Source organism: Rhinoraja longicauda, chromosome 11, assembly GCF_053455715.1.
Source record: "Rhinoraja longicauda isolate Sanriku21f chromosome 11, sRhiLon1.1, whole genome shotgun sequence".
Classification (NCBI taxonomy): domain Eukaryota; kingdom Metazoa; phylum Chordata; class Chondrichthyes; order Rajiformes; family Arhynchobatidae; genus Rhinoraja; species Rhinoraja longicauda.
Genome location: NC_135963.1, coordinates 31551043 through 31577748, shown reverse-complemented (window position 1 = coordinate 31577748; position 26706 = coordinate 31551043). Strand labels below are relative to the sequence as shown.

The following is a 26706-nucleotide window of genomic DNA, read 5'->3' as shown; positions in this document are numbered from 1 at the left end:
AATGTAGTGGAACAGAGGGATCTGGGAATAACTGTGCATTGTTCCCTAAAGGTGGAATCTCATGTGGATAGGGTGGTGAAGAAGGCGTTTGGTATGCTTGCCTTTATAAATCAGAGCATCGAGTATAGAAGTTGGGATGTAATGTTGAAATTGTACAGGGCATTGGTGAGGCCGAGTCTGGAGTATGGTGTGCAGTTCTGGTCGCCAAATTATAGGAAGGATGTCGACAAAATGGAGAGGGTACAGAGGAGATTTACTAGAATGTTGCCTGGGTTTCAGCACTTAGGCTACAGAGAGAGGTTGAACAGGTTGGGTCTTTATTCTTTGGAGCGTAGAAGGTTGAGGGGGGACTTGATAGAGGTTTTTAAAATTTTGAGAGGGACGGACAGAGTTGACGTGGGTAGGCTTTTCCCTTTGAGAGTGGGGAAGATTCCAACAAGGGGACATAGCTTCAGAATTGAGGGACAAAGGTTTAGGGGTAACATGAGGGGGAATTTCTTTACTCAGAGGGTTGTGGCTGTATGGAATGGACTTCCGGTGGAAGTGGTGGAGGCTGGCTCGATTTTATTGTTTAAGAGTAAATTGGATAGGTATATGGATGGGAGGGGATTGGAGGGTTATGGTCTGAGTGCAGGTAGATGAGACTAGGTCAGGGAGAATGGTCGGCGTGGACTGGTAGGGCCGGACAGGCCTGTTTCCATGCTGTAGTTGTTATATTGTTATATTGTTATATTGTTATATTTAAATCAGTTATGGATGTAGGCAGATGGAGCTTAATCAAAGCGAATGCAAGGTATTACACTTTGGGAGGCCGAATGTAAAGGAAATAATGGAGCGACTGGGCTTATATTTACTGGAATTTAGAAGGATGCGAGGGGATCTTATGGAAACATAAAAAAATATTAAGAGATTGGACACGCTAGATACAGGAAACATGTTCCCAATGTTGGGGGAGTCCAGAACCAGGGGCCACAGTTTAAGAATAATGGGTAGGCCATTTAGAACTGAGATGAGGAAAAGCTATTTCACACAGAGAGTTGTGAATTTGTGGAATTCTCTGCCTCAGAAGACAGTGGAGGCCGATTCACTGGATGCATTCAAAAGAGAGTTAGATAGAGCTCTTAGGGCCAACGGAATCAGGGGTTTGGGGAGAAGGCAGGAATGGGGTACTGATTGTGGATGGTCAGCCATGATCACATTTAATGGCGGTGCTGGCCCAGAGGGCCGAATGGGCTACTCCTGCACCTATTGTCTATGTATCTATGTATCTATGTATCTATGAAAAGTGTACAATTAATTACAAGACACTTAAGAAGAACTGAATCTCCTGCTTCAGAAATCTTTCTAATTCAAGAATTCACAAAAACAATTCTTAGTAGTTTATGAAGCTATTGTTTGTAGTCACCTTGAAAATATGTTTCTAAAATAACAGAGAACAACCTTAAAATTACCCTAATCTATCACAAATTGATAATTAAATCTAGGATGTGCCGCAATCCAGTACATTGAAATAGCGATCAAAAAATTTGGTTTAAATGTAGAAAAGTACAATTGGCTGTGCTTTGGGAACTCCAGGAATGGCAGCAAAATGGCAGATGGAGCTTAATCCGAGCGAGTGTGAAGTCTGGAACATTGGGAGGTCGATGTAAGGAAAAATATACAATTAATGGCATGACCCTTAACCGTATTGATGTACAGAGGGAACTTGGGGTCCAAATCCATAACTTGTGGCAACACAAGTAGACAGTATGCTAAAGGCGGCACATGGTAAGCTTGCCTTCATTGGTCAGGGTATTGAGTATAAGAGCCAGGAAGTCATGAAGCAACTTTGTTGGACATTGGTAAGGCCACATTCGAAGTATTGCATGTACTTCTGGTCACCCCATTACAGAAAGGATGTGGAGGCTTTGGAAAGGGTGCAGAGGTGGTTTACCAGAATGACGCTCAATTTAGAGCTACTGTGAAAGGTTGGACTGACTTAGATTGTTTTTTCTGGAATGCCGAGGTTCCAAGGAGACTGATAGATAAAAATAAAATTATGAGAGAGATAGATAGGGTAGCAGTCAGAACCTATTTCCCAGGATGGAGATATCAAATACTAGAGGGCATAGCTTTAAGGTGAGTGGGGCAACATCTAAAGGAGATGTGCAGGGCAGGCTTGTACCTCCTCAATTGACGTGGTCCTCTTGGTGGTTTGGGAGATTTGTTCAACTCTTCTTTATGCCTTTTGGCCAGTTCTTCCGCCGTGAGATGCTAAACAAACAGAACAAATATTCAATGTTATCCATAAACATCTGCTAAAATTCTAAGTTAACAGTCTGACAGTAATAACTCTAAGTACTATTGGGTAATACAAGGGTTATTGAGTTGCGACTTTGGTTTGTTTCCAGTAAAAATGGCGAGTGGTTTACTGGGCATTCTACCAAGGGAAAAAAAAGTTAAATCGCCAGGGACATTCAGGTGCTTTACAGGTTGCAAAGTGATTTACCGATACTCAGCAGGCATTCTTTGTATACACCAACATCTGTTATTTTTCCTCTGTCACATACCACCCAGACTTGGAAATAAATTGTTTTCCTTCAACCAAAAACTAATATTCAACTCATTCAAACTCTCTGTCCAACAGCACGATGGGAGACTGCCGCAGAATTGAATACTGCCTATCTGTACGGAGTTTGTATGGTCTCCCTGTGACTGCATGAGTTTTCACCGGGTGTTTTGGTTTCCTCCCACACTCCAAAGACATACAGTTTTGTTGGTTAATTGGCTTCAGTAAGTTGTAAATTTGTCCCTAGTGTGCATGTTAGTGTAAGCAGTGATTACTGGTTGCCATGAACATCATGGGCCAAAGGGTCTGTTTTTGTGCTATATCACTAAAGTAATCAATGGAATTGCAAATGGAGCTCAGTTCTTTCAAGTTTTGAAAGAACTGAGCTCCATTTTCAATTCCATTGATTTGCAAACTTTGGAATGTAGATCATCCTTGGGAATTGCCATCTTTGAAGCCAACTTTTCTCGTGCTGTCTGTTTGACAAATACTTATTTCCTTCAATTCCTCTTTCTTAGTACACCCTCGATTCTCTATATCTGCCATGTTTTGTATCTCTCCCATGAAGACAGAAGCAAAGGACTTGTTTCATTTTTCTGCCTTTTCCTTATTTTCCATTGGAAATGTTCCTGTTCCAATTTGTGATGGTCGTACATTTGCTTTAACATCTTTTCTTTTTCACAAAACCATATTTTTACAATCTATTTCTCTGCTTCTTGCAGAGACATTCTAAGTTAATTTTCTTTTCAATTTCTCAGTCTTCATTTGCTGTGTTCTACAATGCTCCCGTTCCTCAAACAAGGCTGCCATTTCTGGCAATTTATATGCCTTTTCCTTTGATATAATACAATTTTTGATTTCTCTTGCCAGCCATGGAAGGTTTTTCTTTTTGGGATTTTATCCCATAAAAGATTTTGTCTTTGCAACTTAAGTATTATTTCTTTGAATACCAATTGCTGTGTTCCACTATCACACCTTTCAATGTATTCTTCAATTAACCACAGCCAAGTCTCCTCGCATAGCTTCACAAGGTTTTTTTTCAATTTAAGATTGTTGGTTCATACTGAACGACATCACTTTCAAACTCAATACAAAATTCAATTATTTTCCTGGTTGAGTTAAATTAAGCTTTTTTAAAAGATAGGATATACGTCTAACTTTCCAAAATGTCAAGTATCAATTAAATTTCATAACTGAGGTAACTCCTTAAGCCTCATGTATTGGTTTATTATTGTCATATGTACTGAGATATAGTGAAAACCTTTGTTTCCTTTGTTTTCTAATGTATGGTTTGATCGCATTCATGTGTGGATGATTTTTCTTGGATAGCATGCAAAACGGAGCACAGAATGTCAAATTATGAACAAAAACCTAAGTAATTAAGACGGGTGACATTTTTACTTTTGGTTTTATTACTACATAATACTAAACACAGATTAATCTAAGTGAATATGATATAATTGCTTTTTCTATCCTCATACTTTGAGATTCAAATCGAGCCTATCCTTACCAAGTGTTTGCTTGGTCTAGAGGGACATAAACATTTGGTCTAATTGTAAACAACTATTTTGGTTCCTTTCTCCAGAATAAACTGTAAGCAGGATACATGTTTTTCAAAATCTGCATTGAAACAAGAGCATCTCCTAGTCACTGCCTGCTTTTGAACTACTTTTCTATTTTCAATATTATATACATGATTTATAAATTTGGAAACTTACTCTTCCAAATGGAGGCAAATACATTATTTCAATTCTCTGTAGATCGTATAGTACTCCGTGAATACCAAGCAAATATAAACATGCACACCCAACTCCAGTTGGAAGATGTTTCAATAAAACAGGAGTGCGATCATTCAATGCAACCCCTTTAAGTACCTCAAAGGTTTGTCCCTCCAAATCCTTTGCTTCACGCCAATTTCCCCAAGGGTCTCGCACACGTCGTCTTCTAGTACGCTGCAATAAATAAGGAATGACGACATGTAAAATGATATCCAATGCATTTATAAAAATCTGTAAAGTCAAGTGCATACTTCTCTTCAAGCAATAGTTTAACCTCCACAGCAGCCTGCCCTTTTTGCTTCAGTCTAAATAACAAGCCATCAAAACAATTACCAAAGGTATGGTGTTCTCAGCCAATCAAATATTTTGTAGACAATTTGGAACTCAGAAAAAATAATTTAGAGGAAGTATATCCCAAAGGATCTCAGCTAACAGTGTAAGTGAATAGATATTATTATAATATAGGCTGAAAGAACCATAAAACAAGAGGTTATAGTTTTCATCAATTGAGGCACGAAGTATGAAAGAACAGAGTTATGTCTCATTCATAAGTTTATGTTCTTGTTATTGGAACAGAATTAGGCCATTCGGCCTATCAAGTCTAATCCGCCATACAATCACGGCTGATCTATCTTTCCCTCTCAATTCCATTCTCCTGCTTTCTCCCCATACTTCCTGACACCTGTATTAATCAGGAAGTTGAAATTTGAATTTGAACAGGACATTTGCCAGCAGTTGCAATTGAATAGAGGGGGGAAAAAGAGTTTTGTTTATTTAGAATTATTTCTTTTCAGTGGAATAAATGTCATGAATTCTCAAATTTATGAAAAGTTTTGAAACTGTAGTGACCTTTTATTCCCTCACCAGTTGACAATTACATGACAGATCAGTACTATGCATGCAGTAGAAAGGGAAATTATAAAAAGAGGTAAGTTTCGAGAAGAATCACTTCAGAATAGGTGAATACTTATTTTAAAATTACTGAAAGAGAATATAAATAAAATATAAATAATATATATATTATGGGGAAAAAAAGGAGAGCATATGGTTGAGAGTAAAAAGCATTTGCCATTTTGCAACATCAACTTCTGCAATTCAAAACTTTATAAGGGCTGAGCCAGTAAAGTTACAGATAGGATAGAATGGAACTCAAGTTCAGACTAATAAAGCCTCACTCATTCATGGCTAGTCTAACCAATGATGAATTACATTTAATACACAATACTTTTCCTAAGTTAATAGGTTGGTGATTCTGGTTTAACATGAATTATGAAGTATTGTGAGGGAATAGGGGCAATGACATGAATGGCTGTAAAATTCTATGATTCATCAAGATATGGTAAAACTAATTTCATTTGAACAGTTTTGGTATAAAAAGCTTCTGCATTGTGGTGCTTCAATTACCATCTATATTCAACTCACCATTGACTGCAATCTCTGAGCAAGCATGTAGGTCTGTACACTGTCCTTCCCTTCTTCTCTATTACGGGTTCGATCTGCAGGTCGTGGTCGATTATATACTGCTTGTTCTATTGAAAGGAACAGGACTGAGTAATTTCACTAAAAAAACATTGAAACCTGTATTTTGTGCCTTTAAAATGTACAGTTCAGATTTAGTTTCTAAGGACTTTCAATGACAGCGTCAACAAAAAGTAAAAATCAGTTTGTAAAGCTATCACTGTATATCAGTGGTAATTTTTAAATGAATTCTCTATCACTAGTAAAATTAGAACAGCTTATAATGCTGCATTTATGTTGTCAAGAAATAAGATCACAATAATACTCTCCCATCGCAATGTTGAGCATACACATGCACATAAACACAGGCATTTGATGGAGAGTAATTGTAAATCCTGACCAGATTCCTATATCCGATTACTATCTACTGTTGGAAATATAATTCTGGTTATTAAAAAATATTATCCAAATGGCATATCTATTGAGGCCATGGCAACACGCACTAATCAATATCATAAATAGACAAGTTATTTGGCATCATATTAATATATCATGGTACAAGTATTTCTGCAATAACACAATAGACGCATTCCTAAGAATCGTTATGTCATAGAAAACTGCGTTATAAAAAACAATTACAGTATGTCATTGTGGAAATGGGGTTAGGGACCTAGTGTTTCAGACTTGCAATAATAAAGTTATGTTTCCTGCAGCATTTACAAAAGTAAAGGTCTTCTTAATACTCTATGTCTATTTTTGTTACTACTAGCTAAAAATACTAAAACTTTAATAGGAGCAATTGCTTGTGAGGTTCAATGATCACACGAGGTGAAACTGACAATGTTCTTAAGAGACAATGGTGTCTAATTACTGCAGGGAAATTACACCAACATTTTGTTTTTACCCTCAACCGATTTTTCCAAGGCAGCTTTATTCTTACTTGTCAATTTCCTAATTCACCTTTAAGTGATTCTCAAGTTCCCAATCGAAATTGAGTTATAACCAAATCAACCCATGTAATATAAGTAGTGTCCCCTGATTCATTAATCACACTTGATACAGCCAACATTGTGAAAACACACATTGTGGCAGAACTATCTGGGCTGTGCTTTCAGATAGGAAGAGTGAGGAGAAAAATTGATTAAAAAAATTATCGTCAATAGTTTTTTTAAAGAGGTAATTGCTACGCTCAGTAGTAAATTTCCAACTTGATGGTGCAAAATGACAGATTTTCAGAACTAACGCATGATATTCCAAATAATATCCCAAATGCAAATAGGATCTCCGTGAATTTAAACGAAAAGTGAGAATGAGGCCCAGGTGAATTTATAATTAGTGTGGAAGCTGATCCCGGTGAGAATACAAGGGGTGCACAATGGCGCAGCAGTAGAGCTCGCACACCAGAGACCTGGGTTCGATCTTGACAGAGTCTGTACGTTCTCCTTCTGACCGCTTACGTTTTTTCCAGGTGAGCCCGTTTCCTTCCACATTCAAAAGGTGTGCAGGTATATAGGTTAATTGGCGTCTGCAAATTGCGCCTAATGTGTTTTTTGGATAACATGGAAATTGTGCGTGGGTGATTAATAGTCGGCATGGACTTGGGTGGGGTGAAGGGCCTGTTTCCACGCTGATTCTCTAAACTCTAAAAGCGCAGGAAACAGGACCACAGTTTAAGGGGAGAACAGGAAGTTTCCCTTTAAGTGTAGACACAAAGTGCCAGAGTACCTCAGCAGGTCAGGCAGCATCTCTGAAGAACATTTACAGGTGGCGTTTTGGATCAGGACCCATCTTCAGACCGATTGTAGTCTGTAGAGAAATTTGGTTTTTTTTGTGGGAGTTTAAAATGATCTAGAAATGGGGCCCAAGTGAATTCATAAAGAGCGCTGGAAACAGTCTCTAGTAAGTTTAGAGGGAGCACAGGAATAAGGTCCTCGTGGGTTTAAAAACAGCATGGTAAACATCATCTGGTCAGTCCTGTGCCCAATCATCAGGTATCCGAATAACTCAACAGTGGATTAACTGAGTTTTACTGAATGTGGGTGGGGCATTACTCAGCCACGAAGAATCCCATTTCTGGTGAATCTTCTGTAATTTAGGATTTAGTCATTATATTGTATAAATTCTTGATTTAGAACATAGAACAGTGTAGCACAAGAACAGGCCTTTGGCTCACAATGTTTGTTCCAAACATGATGCCAAGACCATAATTTGTCTACTTGCACATAACCCATACCACTCTCTTCCCTGCATATCCATATTAAGTCTTTTACACGTTAATAATGTATCTGCCTCAACCACTACTGCCAGTAGCACATTCCAGGCACTCGCCAAGCTCTGTGCAAAGAAAATTACCCTCCACATCTCATTTAAACTTGTATCAATAATTTAAAAGTTAATGTATTCTAATAAAAAAGTTCATCAACATCAGTTGGAAAAAAAACAGCTGTTAGAATGTCAGATGCAAGTTTCAAACCTAATATTTCGGTGTGGGATAAAAGCAGTAATATTTAACTGGAGCACTTAGAAGACTTGAATTCAAAATGACTCAAGTTTAGTTTAGAGATACAGCGCGGAAACAGTCCCTTCAACTTACTGAGTCCGCACCGACCAATGGTCCCCGCACATTAACACTATCCTACGTACACTAGGGGCATTTTTACATATATACCAAGCCAATTACCCTACACGCATGTACGTCTTTGGAGTGTGGGAGGAAACCGAAGATTTTGGAGAAAACCCACGCGGTCACTGGGAGAATGTAAAATTACGACTGCACCCATAATTGGGATCGAACCCCCGTGTCTGGTGCTGTAGGCGCTGTAAGGCACCAACTCTACCGCTGTGTCACCTGGCACACTTCCAGTTTAAAATATCTCCTCTATCCATAGAATAACAATTTGATTGAATAAATGTTCAGAAACATTTTTAATGCCAATTAATATGTTTTAAATCAGTTTAATTGGTATTAAAATCATTGCAGGATTTGGGGTTATGAGAATCATGCTGATGGAAGTATTTAAACAGCATGTAGAACAGTGTGATTCCTGAGCTGATGGAATAAAAAAGGAGACAGCTGGAAATCACTGATAATGCAACAAGAAGAGAGATTTTAGAAGACTGTCACTTAACTATTTTAATTTATACTAGAAATGCCTGATGAAAACAACAAACAAAATTAATTGGGCACCTTAGTTTCTCCTTAAAATGGAATGCAGAGAGTACTCTCAAATCCCAAGTCAGATTTGTTACAATGCAGGGCTTTGTAATTCTGTGAACAAACAATTCCCATGGCTGGGTGCTGCTAACATTAGCTTTGTATTTGCCAACTCGAGCAGACAGTGGGCAGACTGAGGGCAGCAAAGACAAAGAGCTGACAAATCGCACAGCCGCATCATTTCATCGTGTAAAATCTGAACAACATATTTTACATTTTTTTACAGAGGGTAAAATGTCAATGGAATGAGGAAAAGGTAGAGGTTCTTACCATCACAACATTTAAAAGGCACGAACAGCCACATAGAGGGATATGGACGAGGCACAAGCAATTTGGTCGGCATGGATGAGTTGGGCTGAAGGGCCTGCTTTCACACTGTATAGCTCTATAACTGTGAGACCTAATACAAGTTTGGTATTATTACCCAGCATCAAGAAACAAAGGCATCGGTTCTGGAAGTCCATATCTTAGCCCACAGATATTTCTAATATTTTCTATTTTCATCTGCTGTTTCTAATTTTCATCAGTCCTTTTTTAATCTCTAATATAACCCAATTTCAAAGTATCTTATGTGCCATGCAGAACTGCAGCACACCACTGCAGCACAGTTCAGCCCTCTGCAGGAACATGTCAAAAATTAAGTCACAGCACCACCCAAAGGAAATATCAGATGCAGTTGCAATGTCACCCAGACTAAAGGATTTTCTGAATTTTATCTTGCTAATGTATTGGGACAGTGGGCCAAGGCAAGAGAACGAGGGACTCCAGTACATTTCTGGAAACCCACATGATAGTGCAGTTTAACTATGCTGGCTTGTAATAGTGTTATTTCTGGCAACTATGTTGTCTGGGTTTAACGATAACTTGCACGTATCAATTTAATTCTAACATTTAAATTGACAGCAGAACATGGGAAAAAGAGGCTACAGAGTGTCGTTGAACAAACAATCTTGCTCGGTTTATGCTTTTAGGATGCCATAATGCAGATACTTGGAATTTGTTGGATAGAGGAAGATGATTCAAGAGGGTATGGCTGTGGAATGTCACAGAAGGGAATGGCAAGGACACGGGTACCACTTTTCCGGATTCTGGACTGAACACAATTGCCTCTGCTGTTTAAGAAAGTGGTGCACATTGGAATATTTATCTCTAGTCCATTTGTACATGCAGTGGCAGCGACACTGTAAGTAACTGGAACATCAGACACATGACCACTGGTGATTAATTTTCAGTCATTCAAGAAAATAATTCAGAACTACCCATCCACACTGCACTCTTGTGACGTCAGCACTGTGTGAAAATCATCACGCACATGATAGCACCAAACTTTCTAATATTGACAATTCTATTGTATCATAGAACTTTCAACTGCAAGCAGAATGTTTACAAGGAGCGAACAAGTGATCATTCACGCCAAGAATGTAGCCTCATCAAACTCACTTGGACAATACATCAGCTTAGAAAATCATTCTTCAGAAGAACTGTTTAGAAAGATTTTCAACTGGCGACATATTCATTTTAAGTAGGGCAGCCTTTCACAGGGCACTAATGGTGCCTCAGAACCCAATGGTCTCTTGTCAGAAGCATGTCAACAGTCGCCGATCTGTGCAGTCTAACTTTACCACTGCTGAAGACACTGATGTTGCCCCACAATGCCAAAGTAGTGAAAGTAAAGATAAGTAGTTGTTCAAATGGGCATGTGCCTGGTAGTTTATGCAATGGATTATGTCTCCATCGTTTTCACTCATATATTATTTGTTTCAATTACTCTGTCCTTTTGCTCAGCTTTGGTTAGTGCATGAAAATTTGTTTTTACTTGTGCTGAAAGGCAAGGCATGAATTGGCACACAACATTCGGGAGTTGCGAAAGGAATGTTTGCATGAATGATTTATGTTGGGGTTTGATTAGGAACAGTGGGACTGCTGGATAAGTCAGACAAATGGATCACCCACAAAAATATCCTGCAAGCCTGGCATAGATAGGGTGGACAGTCAGAAGCCTTTTTTTCCCCAGGGTAGAAATGTTCAATACTAGAGGGCACAGCTAGAAGGCGAGAGGGGTAAAAGTTTAATGGAGATGTGCGGGGGAGTTTTTTTAATTTATTTTTTACACAGAGAATAGTGGGGGGCAGAAACGCAATGCCTGGGGTGGTGGTGGAGGCAGATACTCTGGTGACGTTTAGGATAGACACAAAAAGTTGGAGTAACTCATCAGGACAGGCACCATCTCTGGAGAGAAGGAATGGGTGACATTTTGGCTCGAGACCCTTCTTCAGTCTGAACTAGAGTTCAGTCCGAAGAAGGGTCTCAACCCGAAATATCATCCATTCCTTCTCTCCAGAGATGCTGCCTGTCCCGCTGAGTTACTCCAGCTTTTTGTGTCTATCTTCGGTTTAAACGAGAATCTGCAGTTCCTTCCAACACAGTAGCGTTTAAAAGTCTTTTAGATAGGCATGTGGAAGTCCAGGGAATATGGATCATGTACAGGCAGATGAGATCAGTTTAACCTGGCATCATGTTTGGCACAAACATTGTGGGCTGAACACATTGTGTCCATGTGCTATATTGTGTCCTGTGAATCTATGAATAATTACCGATTGTAGGCAGCATTGTTGCGCTGGACACATTACTTTCCTCCTTGACATCCTGTGATGCTGCTCTACACTTTTTAGCTTGTGCCACAACGAACTCGCTGTCTGAGAAGGTGGTGAAGGGAAGCACTCTCATAACATTTAAGAAGCATCTGGACAGGTAACTGAATCTCCGAGCATTGCAAATGGGATTAGTATAGATAGAAACATAGAAAGTAGGTGCAGTAGGCCATTCAGCCCTTCGAGCCAGCACCGCCATTCAATATGATCACGGCTGATCATCCAAAATCAGTACCCCGTTCCTGCTTTCTCCCACATCCCTTGATTCCATTAGCCCTAAGAGCTATATCTAAGTCTCTCTCTAGGAACATTATAGTAAGCATAAACATGTTGGGCTGCTGCTGTGTTTTATGACTGTATGGTTTAAATTTTGCTGCTGCAAGATGACTTCAGCTACCAAGCTTATTTAATTATTTATTTCAATGTCAAAGCACATCGGTTGGGCTCTGTGGATACTTGAGCCATGTATATGAAGGTATTTCCTTGTTTCTGAGTAGTCAGCTATGCGGTGGAGAGATCAGGTATGATGGACTGCCACAGGATAAGGCATGCCTGGGAATATTTTGCAGACCTACATGAAATTCTTTGTGTGGTTTACAGCAGCTGCATGTAAATGAAATGCAAACCTTGCCAGTTGGTGAATGTACCAGGGAGATTTAGGATACATTAACTGTCACCTGCAACCAGCTAATTACATACTGCATCTGTGAAAAGGTGTCCTGTGCAACAAAACCAACCATTAAATCATTCTGACTGGTCCCAATGCAGCCAAAGATGTTATAATTACCAATCCCAGTAAACACGCTTTAGTTACCCATCTTATTTATTTGTGTGCTGCCTATTATAAGAAGTGCAAATATTTCCACCAGAGATTGGAATGCTCCTGAGGACAGGTAGTCGAGGCCAGTGTGAACTTTGTCAACCATAGTGAAGTATTGTTTCAAGATCTAATTGGAAGGTCTTATTCCAGTGGCTGGAAATGTCTGCATCATCACTTGAGATAATGGCATTGAGACATGATGAGGTATGTGCTCTACCAACTGCATTTCTCTGTGGATCCTTCCCCCTTGTGGAGATGGAGTCCTGTGGTGCAGGCAATTGCTGCCCCTGCTGCTCTCATCATGATCCTCATCCAAAGGACGTCAGCATAGCTGGTGTTATGTTGATGTGTCCAGTCAGAGCTTTGAAGTACAGAACACATTGGAATTCATAAATTTGAAATTACCAAGGTAAACTAAGTCAGCCCTCACCTCAAGTTCTGTGAACAAAATCACTCTGGTAATAGAAGTAATTGTGAGCTTGCAGGAATTTCCAGATGGACGTACTTCAGTGAGCTCCAATGTTGCTCTGTTATCATCCTGCATACACTAATGAGTCCCATAAAGTGCAAAAAACCTGGGCACACTGATAAATGTACAAACTAAGATAAATATTGCTGGCATTGTGTAGAGGGAGGAGTGATGGGGTTTGTTTGCATACAGGTTAATACACTTGAGATAAAAGGAATCTGGCTGGTTGATGAGGATTCGCAGTACACTTTCAATGTCAGTGCACTTAACCCTCACCTGTTTCCAAACCCACATGCTCACAATCATTTTTTTTAAATGCTGAAAAGAAACAAAAATAAAAAATTATAAAAGGAATAGGGAACCAAACCGTTTTTCAGAAAATTTATATTTTTGAATTGGTGTCAAACGTTAATACCATAAAAAGAGTATGGAAACTATTTCCCACAAAGTTTGTTTTAAGTGGGATTTTTCTCCTCAGGTTAATACCAACAGCTTTCGGAAAGTAGACTATTAAATATATTCAAATTGAGTATTTACAACTAAATTTCTCCAAAATGAAATGTGGAACAAGCTTACCACAACCAAAATTTATAGCACCAATTAGTTCCAAGTACGTGTGTATCCGTCCAATACAATTCACATCTCCACAGTTTTTCAGCCCTGGACGCACTGATGTTTTATTCAGGTATTTGGGTTTACATTTGTCCCTGAAAGTTCAAAACACATCATCATCCATCTAAACATTCTGACTGAGGTGCGGCATTCCAGAACTACTTGTGCTACTTGCCAAGTTGTTCCAGTACACGTTAGCGGTGATGCCGAAGGTGACTACATCACAAACGATTCAGTACAGGACTGGTAAATGTTTGCATTGCATTACTTGTAAGTGCATGACAAAGCTGAGACAGAAATAAGAGGATTCAAAGGAAAGTTCTCTGATGTACTTACTGCTCTGTACAGTAAAATTCACATTGATAATTCCCTGATATAATTGTGGAAGCCTCAAGAAATACTATCCTTCATTTCAATCTTTAAATTGATAGGAAGCATGACAAATTCTAACCAAAAAGTTATACGATTTAAAAAAATTCTAAAAATACAATTTTATTTTTTTTCTGACCAAGTTATAAAGTAATATTATTTAAGTGCAAATTCATAAAATCACAAGTTATTCAGTGGTGGTTAAAAATCAGCTTTTTTTGGTTTGATTACAAGGTCTTCGCATAAGTAACAAAACAATCACATTAAAATGTTACTACTCCATTTTATATATTGTCAATATTTTGAAAATGGGTTTAAACCCAGATTTCTCTTACCACTGATCCAGGATGTAGTTGCGTATTTTCAGAAAACGTTCTGGTGTTTTTGATGATCGGCCTTCAAAAAACTCAGGAATAGCCTGTTTCTCATATTTTGTAATCAGATTTTTGTCCAACACCACTTCTTGTTCAGGGGCTTTCAATACCTCCCCTTCTTCACCATCACAGATCTCTTCATCCACTTCCATTTCACAAACTGATTCTGCCACATTATATTCGCAGTTATCATTTTGAAATTCCTTTTCTAATTGCTTAAATTCTAGAAATTCTGGTACTTGCTTTACTAATTCTTCACTCATCGTATCCAGAGCATGGTCACAATTGATGTAGCCCAAAAAGTTTTCCTTGGCTGCTTTTAGTGTTGTTTCATTTTCTTTACTGTCCTCAATCGTAGACTGTATGTTGTCAGTGTTACTACTTTTTGTCTGATTATCTTTAGATATTTCCTGTTCATCTAAAATCTGAAAACACGTTTGCAAGGTCACAGCAGGAGTGGAAGAAATAAGCAAAGATTCGTCTGGTCCAGAAACACTGTAACCTTGACTATTCCCCTTGGGTTCATTCATCTTTGAATCAAATTGAGTTTTTGCTTCTTTGTGCTCCGGAAGGCCTTCACAGTCACTGTCTGTTTCATCCAAGACATCCACATCTTCATCATCAGACATATGCTCAATTTTAACAGCATTGACAGTGGGAAAAACCTGACCTTGTAATGCCGTAGAGCTGCCATACTCTGGTCCTATCTTCAAATGTCTGGCTTCATTTTCAGAAGCAAATGTTGTTTTAGGAGTCCAGATAGTTGCATTTGTCACAGGTGTTTCAGTTTTGGCCTACAAAATTTAAAACAAAACAAATGTCATATGAAAGACTTAAAGTTCCAATTTTTTATCTAATACTACCCATTCATATTTTCCCTCAATAATTTTCCCTCAATAATTTACAATTTGCAAATTCTGAAATGTTTGTAAAATCTTGTCACAACTATTGATCTAACAATTAGTTTACCCCCATTCTACCTCTGTACTGAGGAAATAGGAACACTCACCTTTCACAAAACATAAATGGATTTTTTCTTGTAAGTACTGTCGTTGTAAAATGTGATTGTTACTGTTTCAAAGCTCTGCAGACGTAGAAAAATTCAGAGGCAATGGCCTCTGAGCCTAAGGAAAATTCTTGACGGTCAGTGCCCCTAGCTTGCAATGCAATAGCAAGATCCTGAAGTACAGTTGCATAAAAAATATTTTTTCTTTGTGAGCTTATTGATATTCTTGAAATGAAGTGACTCTGCTTTCCTGTATATTTCCCAGTTGTATTTATGTGCCACTTTACTTAGTTTTAACTTGGCAACGTTGCACTGTGATACATTTGAAATTAAGAGCTCACAGGGTGGGGAATTCTCACACTAATTGATTAGTTCACAGCGCAACTGTCAGCAACTCTGGAAAGAAAATGGACAGATGCCCAATTTAGGGGGTGCAATGAACTGGAGGGTGGGGGTGGAGATAGGATGTGATCTGGGGCTGGTGGAATAGCGATGCTATTGGTCAGGAAGTGGGTAGCTTATTGGGCTTGTAGGAAGTGTTCCTACTTCAGACACTGCTTTAAAGAGGCACATTATTTCCCTTAAACTCTCCTTGCCTCTCTTTTTGAAAATGAAACCCAGCCAACCAGACTTAAGTCTAAACAGCATGTTTAATCAGCATAATTAGTCTCCCAGCCTCATTGGAATATGTATTATCTACCAGCTGGAGTAGATTGGTTGTCCTGCCTCCATCACACTTGAGGGTGCTTGTTGACAATATCCTCCCTTGGTCAAAGAGCTACTTTGTGAATTGCATTATCGATTCCCTGGATATTATGGCAGAATATATCTTGAAAGCGCAACAGCTTCAAAGTTTTTTAAACTCACAAAAGCCTTTGGTTCTGTCAATTGAATCAGATTTGAGGCTCTTTTTTTCAATTTGGCTGCCCTCAGAAATTAGTCTCCATGTTACCCAAGAGCATGCGTGCCATGAACTTTACCAACAGGACCACAACAGACCCAAATCCAGTGCAGAGTCATCAATGCCCCAACACATCTCTCAACCTTACTTGCCAGAATACTGCACATCACCCCCAAAAACCTTCCTGCAGGAGTAGAGCTAATCTACAAGACCAATGGAAAACTGTTCAACCTACGACACCATCATGCCAACCTCAGTCATCGAACAGTAATATGCAGAGAATGTACATTATCGGCACATTTACTGAAGCTTAAAACTCCCAAGATTAAACGAACCACTTACCATATCGGAGGAACCACCTAATAGTGACATTGATTCACCAACAGCATGGACTTCAGCCACCTGAGGATAATGTTTGAAGATAAAGACCTCAAACCTGACATAAAGCACATAGTCTAGTGGGCAACAGTGATGCTACATTACTGGTGCTTTCAATGTGAACTATTTATGTTAGGCACCACAAAACCCTGGAAAGGTACCACCAAACAGCCTGCACAAAACCTTCAAAACACTGGCAAGATAAGTGAACCAACATCAACGTCTTCTCCCAAGTTATCATCCATAGTTTTGAGATTCAGCAGGCTCTAATGGGTAGGTCACATTGCTCACATTCCCAACACCAGCCTCCCAAGCTCCATCATGGCCAGAGATAGAACACACAAAACAGTACAGCACAGGAACAATGTTTGCGCCGAAAATGATGCCAAGTTAAACCGATCTCATCTGCCTGTACATGATCCACAATCATCTATTCCCTGCACTTCCGTGTGCCTATCCAAAACCTCTTAAATGTCATTGTTGCATCTGCCTTCACCTCTGGCAGTACATTCCAAGCCCCCACCACTCTCTGTGTAAAATAATTTCCCCATACATCTCTTTTAAACTTTTGCCCTCACACCTTATAGCTATGCCCTCTAATGTTGGACATTTCCAACCTGGGGAAAATGTTGTGAATGTCTATCCTATCTATGCCTGTCACTACTTTATATACTTCTATCAAGTCTCCCCTCAACCTTCGACGTTCCAGCGAAAACAATCCAAGTCTATCCAAACACTCCTAAGAGCTGAAAACCTCTAATCCTGGCAGCATTCTGGTAAACCTCTGCTGCACCCGATGACCAGGACAGACAAAACAATTCAAGGATGTTCCCAAAGCTTCCTTGAACAGGTAAAAAATCCTTTCTGAAAACTTCTAAAGAGATTCAAGCAATGATGAGCATACAAGAACCTGGCAAAAATGGAAGGAGTTCAGAAGCATGACTCGAATGTCCTGCAAATAACAAAACATCTACTCTCCAACCTCTAACAATACCCTGCATTGCACATCCTTCCCACCATAAATAGGAAGCCTTTCCAAAGAAGCCTTTTGACAACTGCTAAACCATATACTGGCTTGCCAGCCATATTAAAAATGTCAAAATTCGATGTTCCATGTTGGGTGTAGATACACCGATCAGCCAAAACATGCTGTTGGTCCTCCATGTGCAGCCCCATATGCAGCAGGGTGCGATGCTCTGTGTATTGTGACACATTCCTCCCATGACCACCATTAAAATTTTCTGTGACGTGCCACAGTAGACCTTCTGTCGGTTCAGACCAGACGGGATAGCCTTCGTTGCCCTTGCACATCGATGAACCTTGGGCGCCTAACACCCTGTTGCCGGCTTGTGGTATGTCCCTCCTCGGACCACTGTCGGTAGATATTCACCACTGCTGACCGGGAATACCCCACAAGCCTTGCCGTTTCAGAGATGCTCTGACCCAGTCATCTGGCTATAACAATTTGGCCCTTGTCAAAGTCGCTCAGGTCTTTACTCCTGCCCATTTCTCCTGCATCCAACACATCAATTTCAAGAACTGACAGTTCACTTGCTGCCTAATATATCCCACCCCTTGACAGGTGCCATTGTAACAAGATAATCAATGTTATTCACTTCGCCTGTCAGTAGTTATAATGTTTTGGCTGATCGGTATATACGTTTCTCACTAATTTACTCTATATTCACTTTTTGTCTCCTTTATTAATCTCTTTGTCATCCCTTGCTGAATTCTAATATGCTCTAATCCTCTAATTTATAGCATTTTTAAGCAAATTCATTAAACCTTATCCTTCAGTTTGATACATCTTTCACCTTTAATCTGTGATTCCCCAACTTTTGTGTCTGATTTTGTACCTTAAAAGAATATAAATGTTGTTTTAAATGCTAACCGTTACCAGACCACTGCCAGACTCTTCGATATAGTTTCCCAATTTTAGGGCTTCACTCTTCCTTCATCATCTGTTGCCGGCCCTGCTTTGTTCTGCCCTTTTCTGACCTAGGGTTTTCTCCCCCCCTACTTTCAGTCTGAAGAAGGGTCCCCCCCCCCAAAACCTCACCCATCTTTTTTCCAGAAAGGCTGCCTGACCTACTTTAGCACTGTGTCTATCTTCGGCATAAACCAGCATCTGCAGTTCCTTTCTACACACTTTCCCAATTTTATGGACCAATTGTCCTAGACTCCAACCTTTTTACAGCCCAGTTGTCCTAGAGTCCAGCACAAATAGTTTCGCTACCTGCTGTCAGCCATGGCATCATTTTCTGCAACTACAATTGACTGCAGTGGATCCAAGCCAGGGCACAGAAGTTAAATGAAATTCTTTCAGAAATTCGTATATGTCATCATTAGATGAGCAAGCTGCCATCTTGATTCCTTTAGAGTTTTCAGAGATACAGAGCGGAAACAGGCCCTTCGGTCCACCAAGTCCGCACTGACCAGCGATCCCCGCCCACTAATGCTATCCTACACACACTAGGGCCAATTTACAATTAAAGCAAGCCAATTAACCTGCAAACCTGTATGACTTAAGTGTGGGAGGAAACCAGATATCCCAGAGAAAACCCACAATGCTCACGGGGAAAGCGTACAAACTACGTGCAGACAGCACCCGTAGTCAGGGTCGATCCAGTGGCAGCAACACTATCACTGCGCCACCACGCCACCCAATTAATTTTCTATAATTCTCACCATAAACAGAGCCTCCACTTGGACCATTGTCCTGTGGGAAAAGTACCTGAAGGTTGATGTTCTTCCATGATATCCTAGCAAAATTCAGCATCTTTTTAAGAAGACACCAAAAATAAGGTTAAATCATAAACATTATCTTTGGCCAAGTTTACCTTGCTCCTAAAATACTGTCGGGCATAACTTTTCACCTGCAGAACTGTCCGTGATTCAATCAGCTTTGCAATTTTTGTCCAACGTCGACCAAACTGGGCCTGAAATGAAAGCAAATTATGTTCATAGCTCATACTTAATGTACCAGTGAAAAAAAAATCCAGCAAAGTAATGCAAGACAGAGGTTAAGTTGCTGTAAGAGTTCATCATTTTCAATGAGGGGCTGGAAGGTGTAACGAGTTAGCACATTGTCTTCTTGTTCTACATTATCATTTGCATGCAGGACTAATCAAGACAAAGTTTTGAGCAAAACACAAAGTGCTGGAGTAACTCAGCAGGTCGGGCAGCATCTCCTTCATAGTTGCTACCTGACCTGCTGAGCTACTCCAGCACTTTGTGTTTTGCTCAAGATTCGAGTATCTGGAGTTCCTGTGTCTCCAAAAATAAAGCTTTTATTTTTGTCTAAAACACAAAGTGCTGAAGTTATTCAATGCGTTAGGCAGCTTCTGTGTAGGATATGGATAGGTGATGTTTCAGGTAGGGCCCTGTCAGACTGTTTAGTCTGAAAAACGGTCCCGATTATTTTTGTCATCTGAAAATGTACTGCAAGAGTTATTCTGGCCATGCTGAAGTGAATTCTCTGTACAAAGGTGCCTATAATTTGAAATGACTAGGGCAATTTGACAGCCTAATTTACTGCCAGTCATGTCAAATTATATGAAAGGCAGACACTTAGGAAATGGAGGAAAAACATACACAGAACACAGCTAGCTGTCAAAGGAGACGAGGGATAGGGTTAAACTATATTGTCATAATAGGTTTGACTCTGCTCTGGAAAATGAATCTGTGTTGAGCAGTCTAAAAGATTCAGACTGCTAAGAATCCATGTCCCTTCAGAACAGGTTGGTCCCCATTTCATGTGGGGTGACCTCCAGCAAGTCACCAGGACTGGACACGTTGTGTTCTCAAAGCTTGTAATTCAATTCATATTAGCAGGGTATGTGGCAGATAAAAACATTCCAAATTGCACTGATGAAGAGCTTTCTCTTAAATTAAAGTGGTTTCTTCACTGTGCCTAGTAAAAAGAAACCACGGGATGCTGATTTATAAAAAAGCCAAAGTGCTGGAATAACTCAGTGGATCATGTTGCCTGAACTGCTGAGTTATTCCAGCACTTTGTTTTTTTATTTTCTGGAGAACATGGATAGGTGACGTTTCTGGTTGTGACCTTTCTTCACACTGATTGTGGTCTGGGGGAAGAAAGCTGGAAAAGAGGAGCAGCGGGACAAAGCTAGGTATGTGGGTGAGGAGTTGATAGGCAAATGGTTGGAAGGGATGAAATGGGTATGAATCTAGGTGCACTAACAGGATGGGGGGGGGGGAGGGGAGGAGGGAAAAATGTTTTGTAGATTAGTTACCTATAATTGGAGAATTCAATGTTTATACCGTTTGGTTGTAAGCTTCCCAAGCTGAATATGAGGTGTTATTCCACCAGTTTGTGTGTGGCCTGAGAGGTCACAATGGGAATGGGAAGAAGTTAAAATGGCAGCCTAGAAATTGAAAGTTGTTGTAAGGTTTGTGAGGTGTCTTGGATGTAGGTCTGAAGGGACAGGACAAGGGGGAATAGCACTTTTTTGGAGATGAGAAACAATGGGTCTGCCAGGGCAGTCTTGTTTGTGGATGCTGTACATTTCCAGTGATGTGGATAATTGAAAGACAACTGATTTCCTGAATAATACAGGAACAACAGTACAGGTCTGTCTCAATAGATTTTATGAGAAATATGCTTTTATTCATCTTGAATGATTAATTATGTGCAGTAATGCTTACCAGTCTCCATTTTATGTTACGTGAAATGGAACAATTTAATGGAGAAAGACCAAAATTATGTCCTATTTCTAATTCATCAAGACTCAACTAATGTTCGCATGCAAACACTATTAGAAAGGTATATCAAATTATAGTCAGCTGGACATAACAGCCACAAAATTATTAATGCAATATCCTCACAATAGTTCTCCATTATAAGCAAATTGACAATTTTCCTGGTTTATTTGATTCTATTGTCCTTTCATTACTTTGACTTTGCTCCAAAATAACATTAAGAACCTTTTCCAGAACCATCATTGCTTCTTATGATAAATATTTTCAATGACTATTATGTACGTTAATATTATTGACGTAATTAGCCCACTTTAACTTGAATGATAAAAGCCACAATTAATCAGAATATTTTGTTTTTACAAAAAGTTGGTTGTTGATACAATAACAAAGTCATGAATTTGAATCTTCAGTTGATTTAGGTACCTTAAATTAATGTGTCAAAGAGAACACCACAGTAATACACAGACTATTTTGATGATCCATTATATTGTGCAGTCATCCCATTATATTTACAAAACCACAATAGAGTGTTAAATTGATATTTTGGATGGCAACACAAAACTGACAATTAAAATGGTTTCTGATTTTATTTTTAAATGGATGCAGCTGTACTGAAATAGAGTGAGTCAACAGTGCAAGTGCCTCAGGCAGATAAAATGATGCACTTAAAATGAGTTGCATCAAAATGTCTATCTATCTTGACCTCAATTCTGAAAATAATTAAAATTATATGCAAGCTTCTATGTTGTGCTTTTGACGTTATAAAGCAAGTAGCGATGCAAGAATAGATTACCAAAAGTTATAATTTGCCGCACGACAAAGTCACCAAGAGCTAAGAAAGTGGCAATAAAGTACGTTTAATTCAAAAACATAATTTTCGCCATTGCTTTTGAAAGCCACGGTCATGGCAGAGCAGGGTAGAAATATAAACAAAATGTGGAGAACTGTAAGCAGTGGCTTAAATCGATTAAAATATAGACTCAAAAACTCAGTCATTGGCAAAACAAGTGGTTCCTCTGACCTCAGAGACCTCCTGCACAGAGCAACAACCTCAGTGAGGACAACTTCCCCTTTTCCAATACTTGCAGCTGTCAGGCATTTTTAGTTTAAAGGGTTATTAGCCCCAAGGAGAGGTTCGACAAATCTGGACTGTTTTCACTTTTGAAGAGAATGCCAGAGGTTGAGGGGAGACCTGATCTCAGTATATTAAATTGTGAGAGGCAAATAGGATAGACATTCAGAACCTTTTTCCCCATAATGGAAATATCAAAGACTAGAGGGAATAGCTTTCAGGTAAGAGGGGCAAATTTTCAAAGGAGAAGTGCAGAGACCATTTTGCTGCCACAGGTGGTGTGCAGACAGATGAGGTTAGTTTATCTTGGCATCATGTTCAGCACAGCCATTGTGTGCTGAAGGGCCTGTTCCTGTGCAATATTTATGTTCTGGGCTCTGATGCGATCAATCTGGCTGCGCAGTTCATTACATCGAAGACTTCTCATAACGGGAACCAATTTGCAATTAACGTTTTAAGGATTAGAGTGCTAAACAAATATTTAAACGTGTATGATTAACTTAGACAATGTATTTTTACTTTTTAATGCATGGAAATTAAAAACAGATTTAAAGTATGTTTTTTTAAAGAGCCAAAAGATTTTCCAAGAAACACTTCTGGCTTGGTATGCTGTACAAAAATTGTGCAATCTTCATATAACTAAGCTTCATATATGTAGGAGCTATTTTATGTTTATTAGCTATCTTAGCATATTATTATATTCTTTGTATCCTGCTGTATTATTTTTGTACACCAGGGGATTGTCCTGGGATGAATGTTGGAGTCTTACGTATATGGACTGGGAGGAGCCATGGGAGGAGTCAGAATTATGAGTATCATTTGCCCAGGACTGATGTAATACTTCAGTGTGTAACACCAGAGGCTGCTCGACACAGGGTTTAGCAAGCCATACAAGACACGCCAAGCCTACTAAACATAGGGTTTAGTAAGCCAGTAACAGGATACAAAGGAGTGACAGTGAGATTCTAAGTTCTTACCAAACGAGTCAAACAAACAAGTAAATGACAGGAGATGTACTAATCTGCTTTGTATTATTACTTCAATAAACGACTAATTAGACTGCAACATCGTGAAGATCTCTCTTGTTATTTGCGTCAAGAACCATCGCTCCCATCCTTCGTCAACGGTAAGCTTAAGGACTTTATTGGGAAGGACTAAGCTGCCGCTACAATATATTTAGAGAACTATAGCAGGGCTGACTCAGAAATACCTGGAATTTGTTTGTTTAAATTACTACCCTGAACTGGGGTGGAGATCAGGAGATGGACATTTAGCTCAACTGGTCCATGTCTGCATTCAGGGAAGCAATCCCATTCCCCTCTCCTTATTTCCATGTACCCCTATAAATTATTCTCTCTCACACATGCCCAATAATTCCACTCTGATTTTGTTCTCATTATCCTATATTAAGAGATGTAATGACACAGTGGCAAACTAACCGAATAGTATATCTTTAGTACGTGGAAGGAAATCAGAGTATCCGAATGAAACCCACATAGTCACTGAGGATGCTCAGATACTGTGCATGTTGAGGACCAAACCCAGCATCCTGGAGGTGTGAAGCAGCAGCATTAATTGTTGCAACTCCATGCTGCCATGCTCCATCACATTGCCACCAAGGGCTAAGTGGCAGCAGCAATTAAGCTATCTTTCATTCAAGACAATGGTATTGCCATTACTTTTACAGATTTCAACCAAAGATGGTTGTCATAATTATTACGATAAATCAAGGCATAATTTACATACACACACTCTCTGACTTACGCAACAGGCTACTTACGTAAATTTGCACTTAACGTAAACAATTCTGCACTCAGGCCGTAGTGCGATCAAATAGTTTGTAATTACAAGTTTACATCAGAAACAGGCCAGCAATGTTTAACCAGCAATGTTTAATTTTTGGTTTATCTGTGGAAACGTGTACTTATTCTGACGAAACAAAAATCTAAAAAAACTTGAATTTATAAACGCCCTTCTTCCCTCATTTTCATTGTAGTTAATTTCTCTATCTCTGTCTTTGACATTTTACACAGTCAGAAATTATGATTACAACTTTCTTATTTTATTTCAAATTTCCAGATCATAATATGGGATTAAGAACTAAATTAAACAGAACATTAGTTAAATGGACATCTCTCTGATCCATAGCATAACATCACTCTCCAACATTTATATCCTTCTCCATCTTTTCCCAAATAACCCAAAAGTCTGTAGCAGTGTCAATTTGAGGATGGTTTTGGCTCATGCACTCTGAACCTGTTTGGACTGTCTCACCTAAGTTTCACAGAGCAATTTAACATTTAATGAAGAGAGGATTTTTCACTCCATCAAGTTTGGTGAATTGAACTCTGTGGACACAATGCTTTCAAGGATGTAACTGCTTTCCTGTATCCCAACTAATCCAACACAGAAGAAAACCAAACTTCATTAAGTGTATGTATAGGAAGGAACTGCAGATGCTGGTTTAAACCAAAGTTAGACACAAAAAGCTGAAGTAACTTAGCGGGTCAGCCAACATCTCTGGAGAAAAGGAATAGGTGACGTTTCAGGGTCGAGACCCTTCTTCAGACTATTCCTTTTCTCCAGAGATGCTGTCTGACCCGCTGAGTTACTCCGGCTTTTTGTGTCTATCTTCATTAAATTTATCATGGATGGATTATTCCATTAATCTTACCAGCCCTTGTTCAAAAAGATCTTTTTCCTTTGGTGTCCATCGGGTTGGCCAGGAATAGCTTGCTGTTGCAGGACTCCTAGAGCAAAAATACAAGTTAAGGCATGAACCAAATTCACATTGTGTATTGTGGCATTTTAATGCTAATATTCAAGAAAGTGTAATATTGTATGAAGAGTAAAAATAAGTTATTTTTATTTTTAATTTTGATTGCTCTTTGCAGCGATCTGAACCAAAATTAAAAATTTTGAACATTTCATTTCTTAAGAAGATTTCCATCTATAAAATTTACCCTTTCTTTGTCCCAAACATTATGGAGGGCACTGTACTTCTTCAGGCAGTTTGCTCACCAGGGAGACTTCTGGTACAGAGGCTTGCCTCATGAGGAAGATCTGAACAGTTTAGGGCCAACACTAGTGGAGATTTGAAAAATGAGAGGTGCTCTTATCGAAAAACATCTGAGTGGCCTTGACTTGCAGGTATTGAGAAGAAAGTGGAGTCTAGTATAATAAATTCCACAATTGTTTTGATTGGCAGCATCGGCTTGAGGAACTGATGATGAACTCAAAATTGGACAAAATAAAGGATACATCCAACTTGAAAGAATATATAATTAACGTGTATTTGCAAGGAAGTAGAAACTGAAAAGGTTGTTAATATATTGTTTTTGTATACAGTACATTAAATAGGGAAACTATACATACCGGTTTTTCACAGTTTTTCTTTGACTAATGCTGTGGTAAAAACAAGAATAAAAGTGTTCAACAAGAAAACAAAGCAATAAATAAGATTCGCATTTAAGTAGTGCTAACACTTTGACTGCATTTTCCTGATTAAAAAGATAAAAAAAATTAAAATCAAAATTCATAATTTAACCCCTTTAACTTATTCTTTCTTCCTGTGAAGCCAGACATCATCCGCTGGGTAAGATTAGCTTTAGCTGTTTTACACCCGTTCAGCAAAATGGTTCAGAGCTATGAGCGGTGACTCAGTGAATCAATACCGCCCCTCTTGGACAAAAATGCTAATGAGTCGTTGTGCCACCTACGTACATGGTTCTCCTCATCTGTAACTTCACTCTGCTACAGGGGTGTCAAACTCATTTTAGGTCATGGGCCAGAATGGGCAAAATGTGACTTCATGCGGGCCGGATCAGTTGCGCAAATGCGCGAACGCATGCGCGCGTGCTCCCACAGCTTTCATTGCCTTTGTTTTTTCAACCTGCTCGCATGTGTCTCAGTGTCTGCTATAACTACAAAGTGTTTCACTTTATGAATTTAGTTTCTTATGAAGAAGATTGCCTAGCAAGCATTACCTTTATCATTGGTATCTAGGCCCTAGATAGAGTGGATGTGAAAATTATGTTTCCAGTAATAGGAGAGTCTAGGACCAGAGGTCACAGCATCAGAATAAAAGGTCATACATTCAAAATGGAGATGAGGAGGAATGGGTGGTAAATCTGTGGAATTCATTGCTACAGACAGCAGTGGAGGCCAAGACATTGGGTATTTTTGAGGCAGAGTGTGCTAAATCTTGATTTGGGTTACAGGGAGAAAGAAGACAATAGAATGTGGTAGAGAGAGAATATAGATCAGCCATGGTTGAATGGCAAAGTAGACTTGATGGGCTAAATGGCCTGATTCTGTTGATCTGTCTTATAGTC

At 39.2% G+C, this 26706-nt stretch overlaps 1 protein-coding gene across 2 annotated transcripts in view; it reads right to left on the bottom strand.

Moving 5' to 3' along the window:
- mysm1 (Myb-like, SWIRM and MPN domains 1) overlaps positions 1-26706 on the bottom strand; it is a 58834-nt gene that overhangs the window by 21691 nt on the left and 10437 nt on the right. The window contains exons 5-12 of one of the 2 annotated variants that reach the window (XM_078407309.1): positions 25748-25777; positions 25047-25122; positions 19419-19517; positions 14255-15087; positions 13515-13645; positions 5749-5855; positions 4423-4500; positions 2165-2253 (exon numbers count right to left, since the gene is read on the bottom strand). In XM_078407309.1, coding sequence (XP_078263435.1) covers positions 2165-2253; positions 4423-4500; positions 5749-5855; positions 13515-13645; positions 14255-15087; positions 19419-19517; positions 25047-25122; positions 25748-25777 — 1443 coding nt within the window. The remainder of the gene's footprint in view (positions 1-2164; positions 2254-4422; positions 4501-5748; positions 5856-13514; positions 13646-14254; positions 15088-19418; positions 19518-25046; positions 25123-25747; positions 25778-26706) is intronic. The other variant, XM_078407310.1, reaches the window with a different exon arrangement.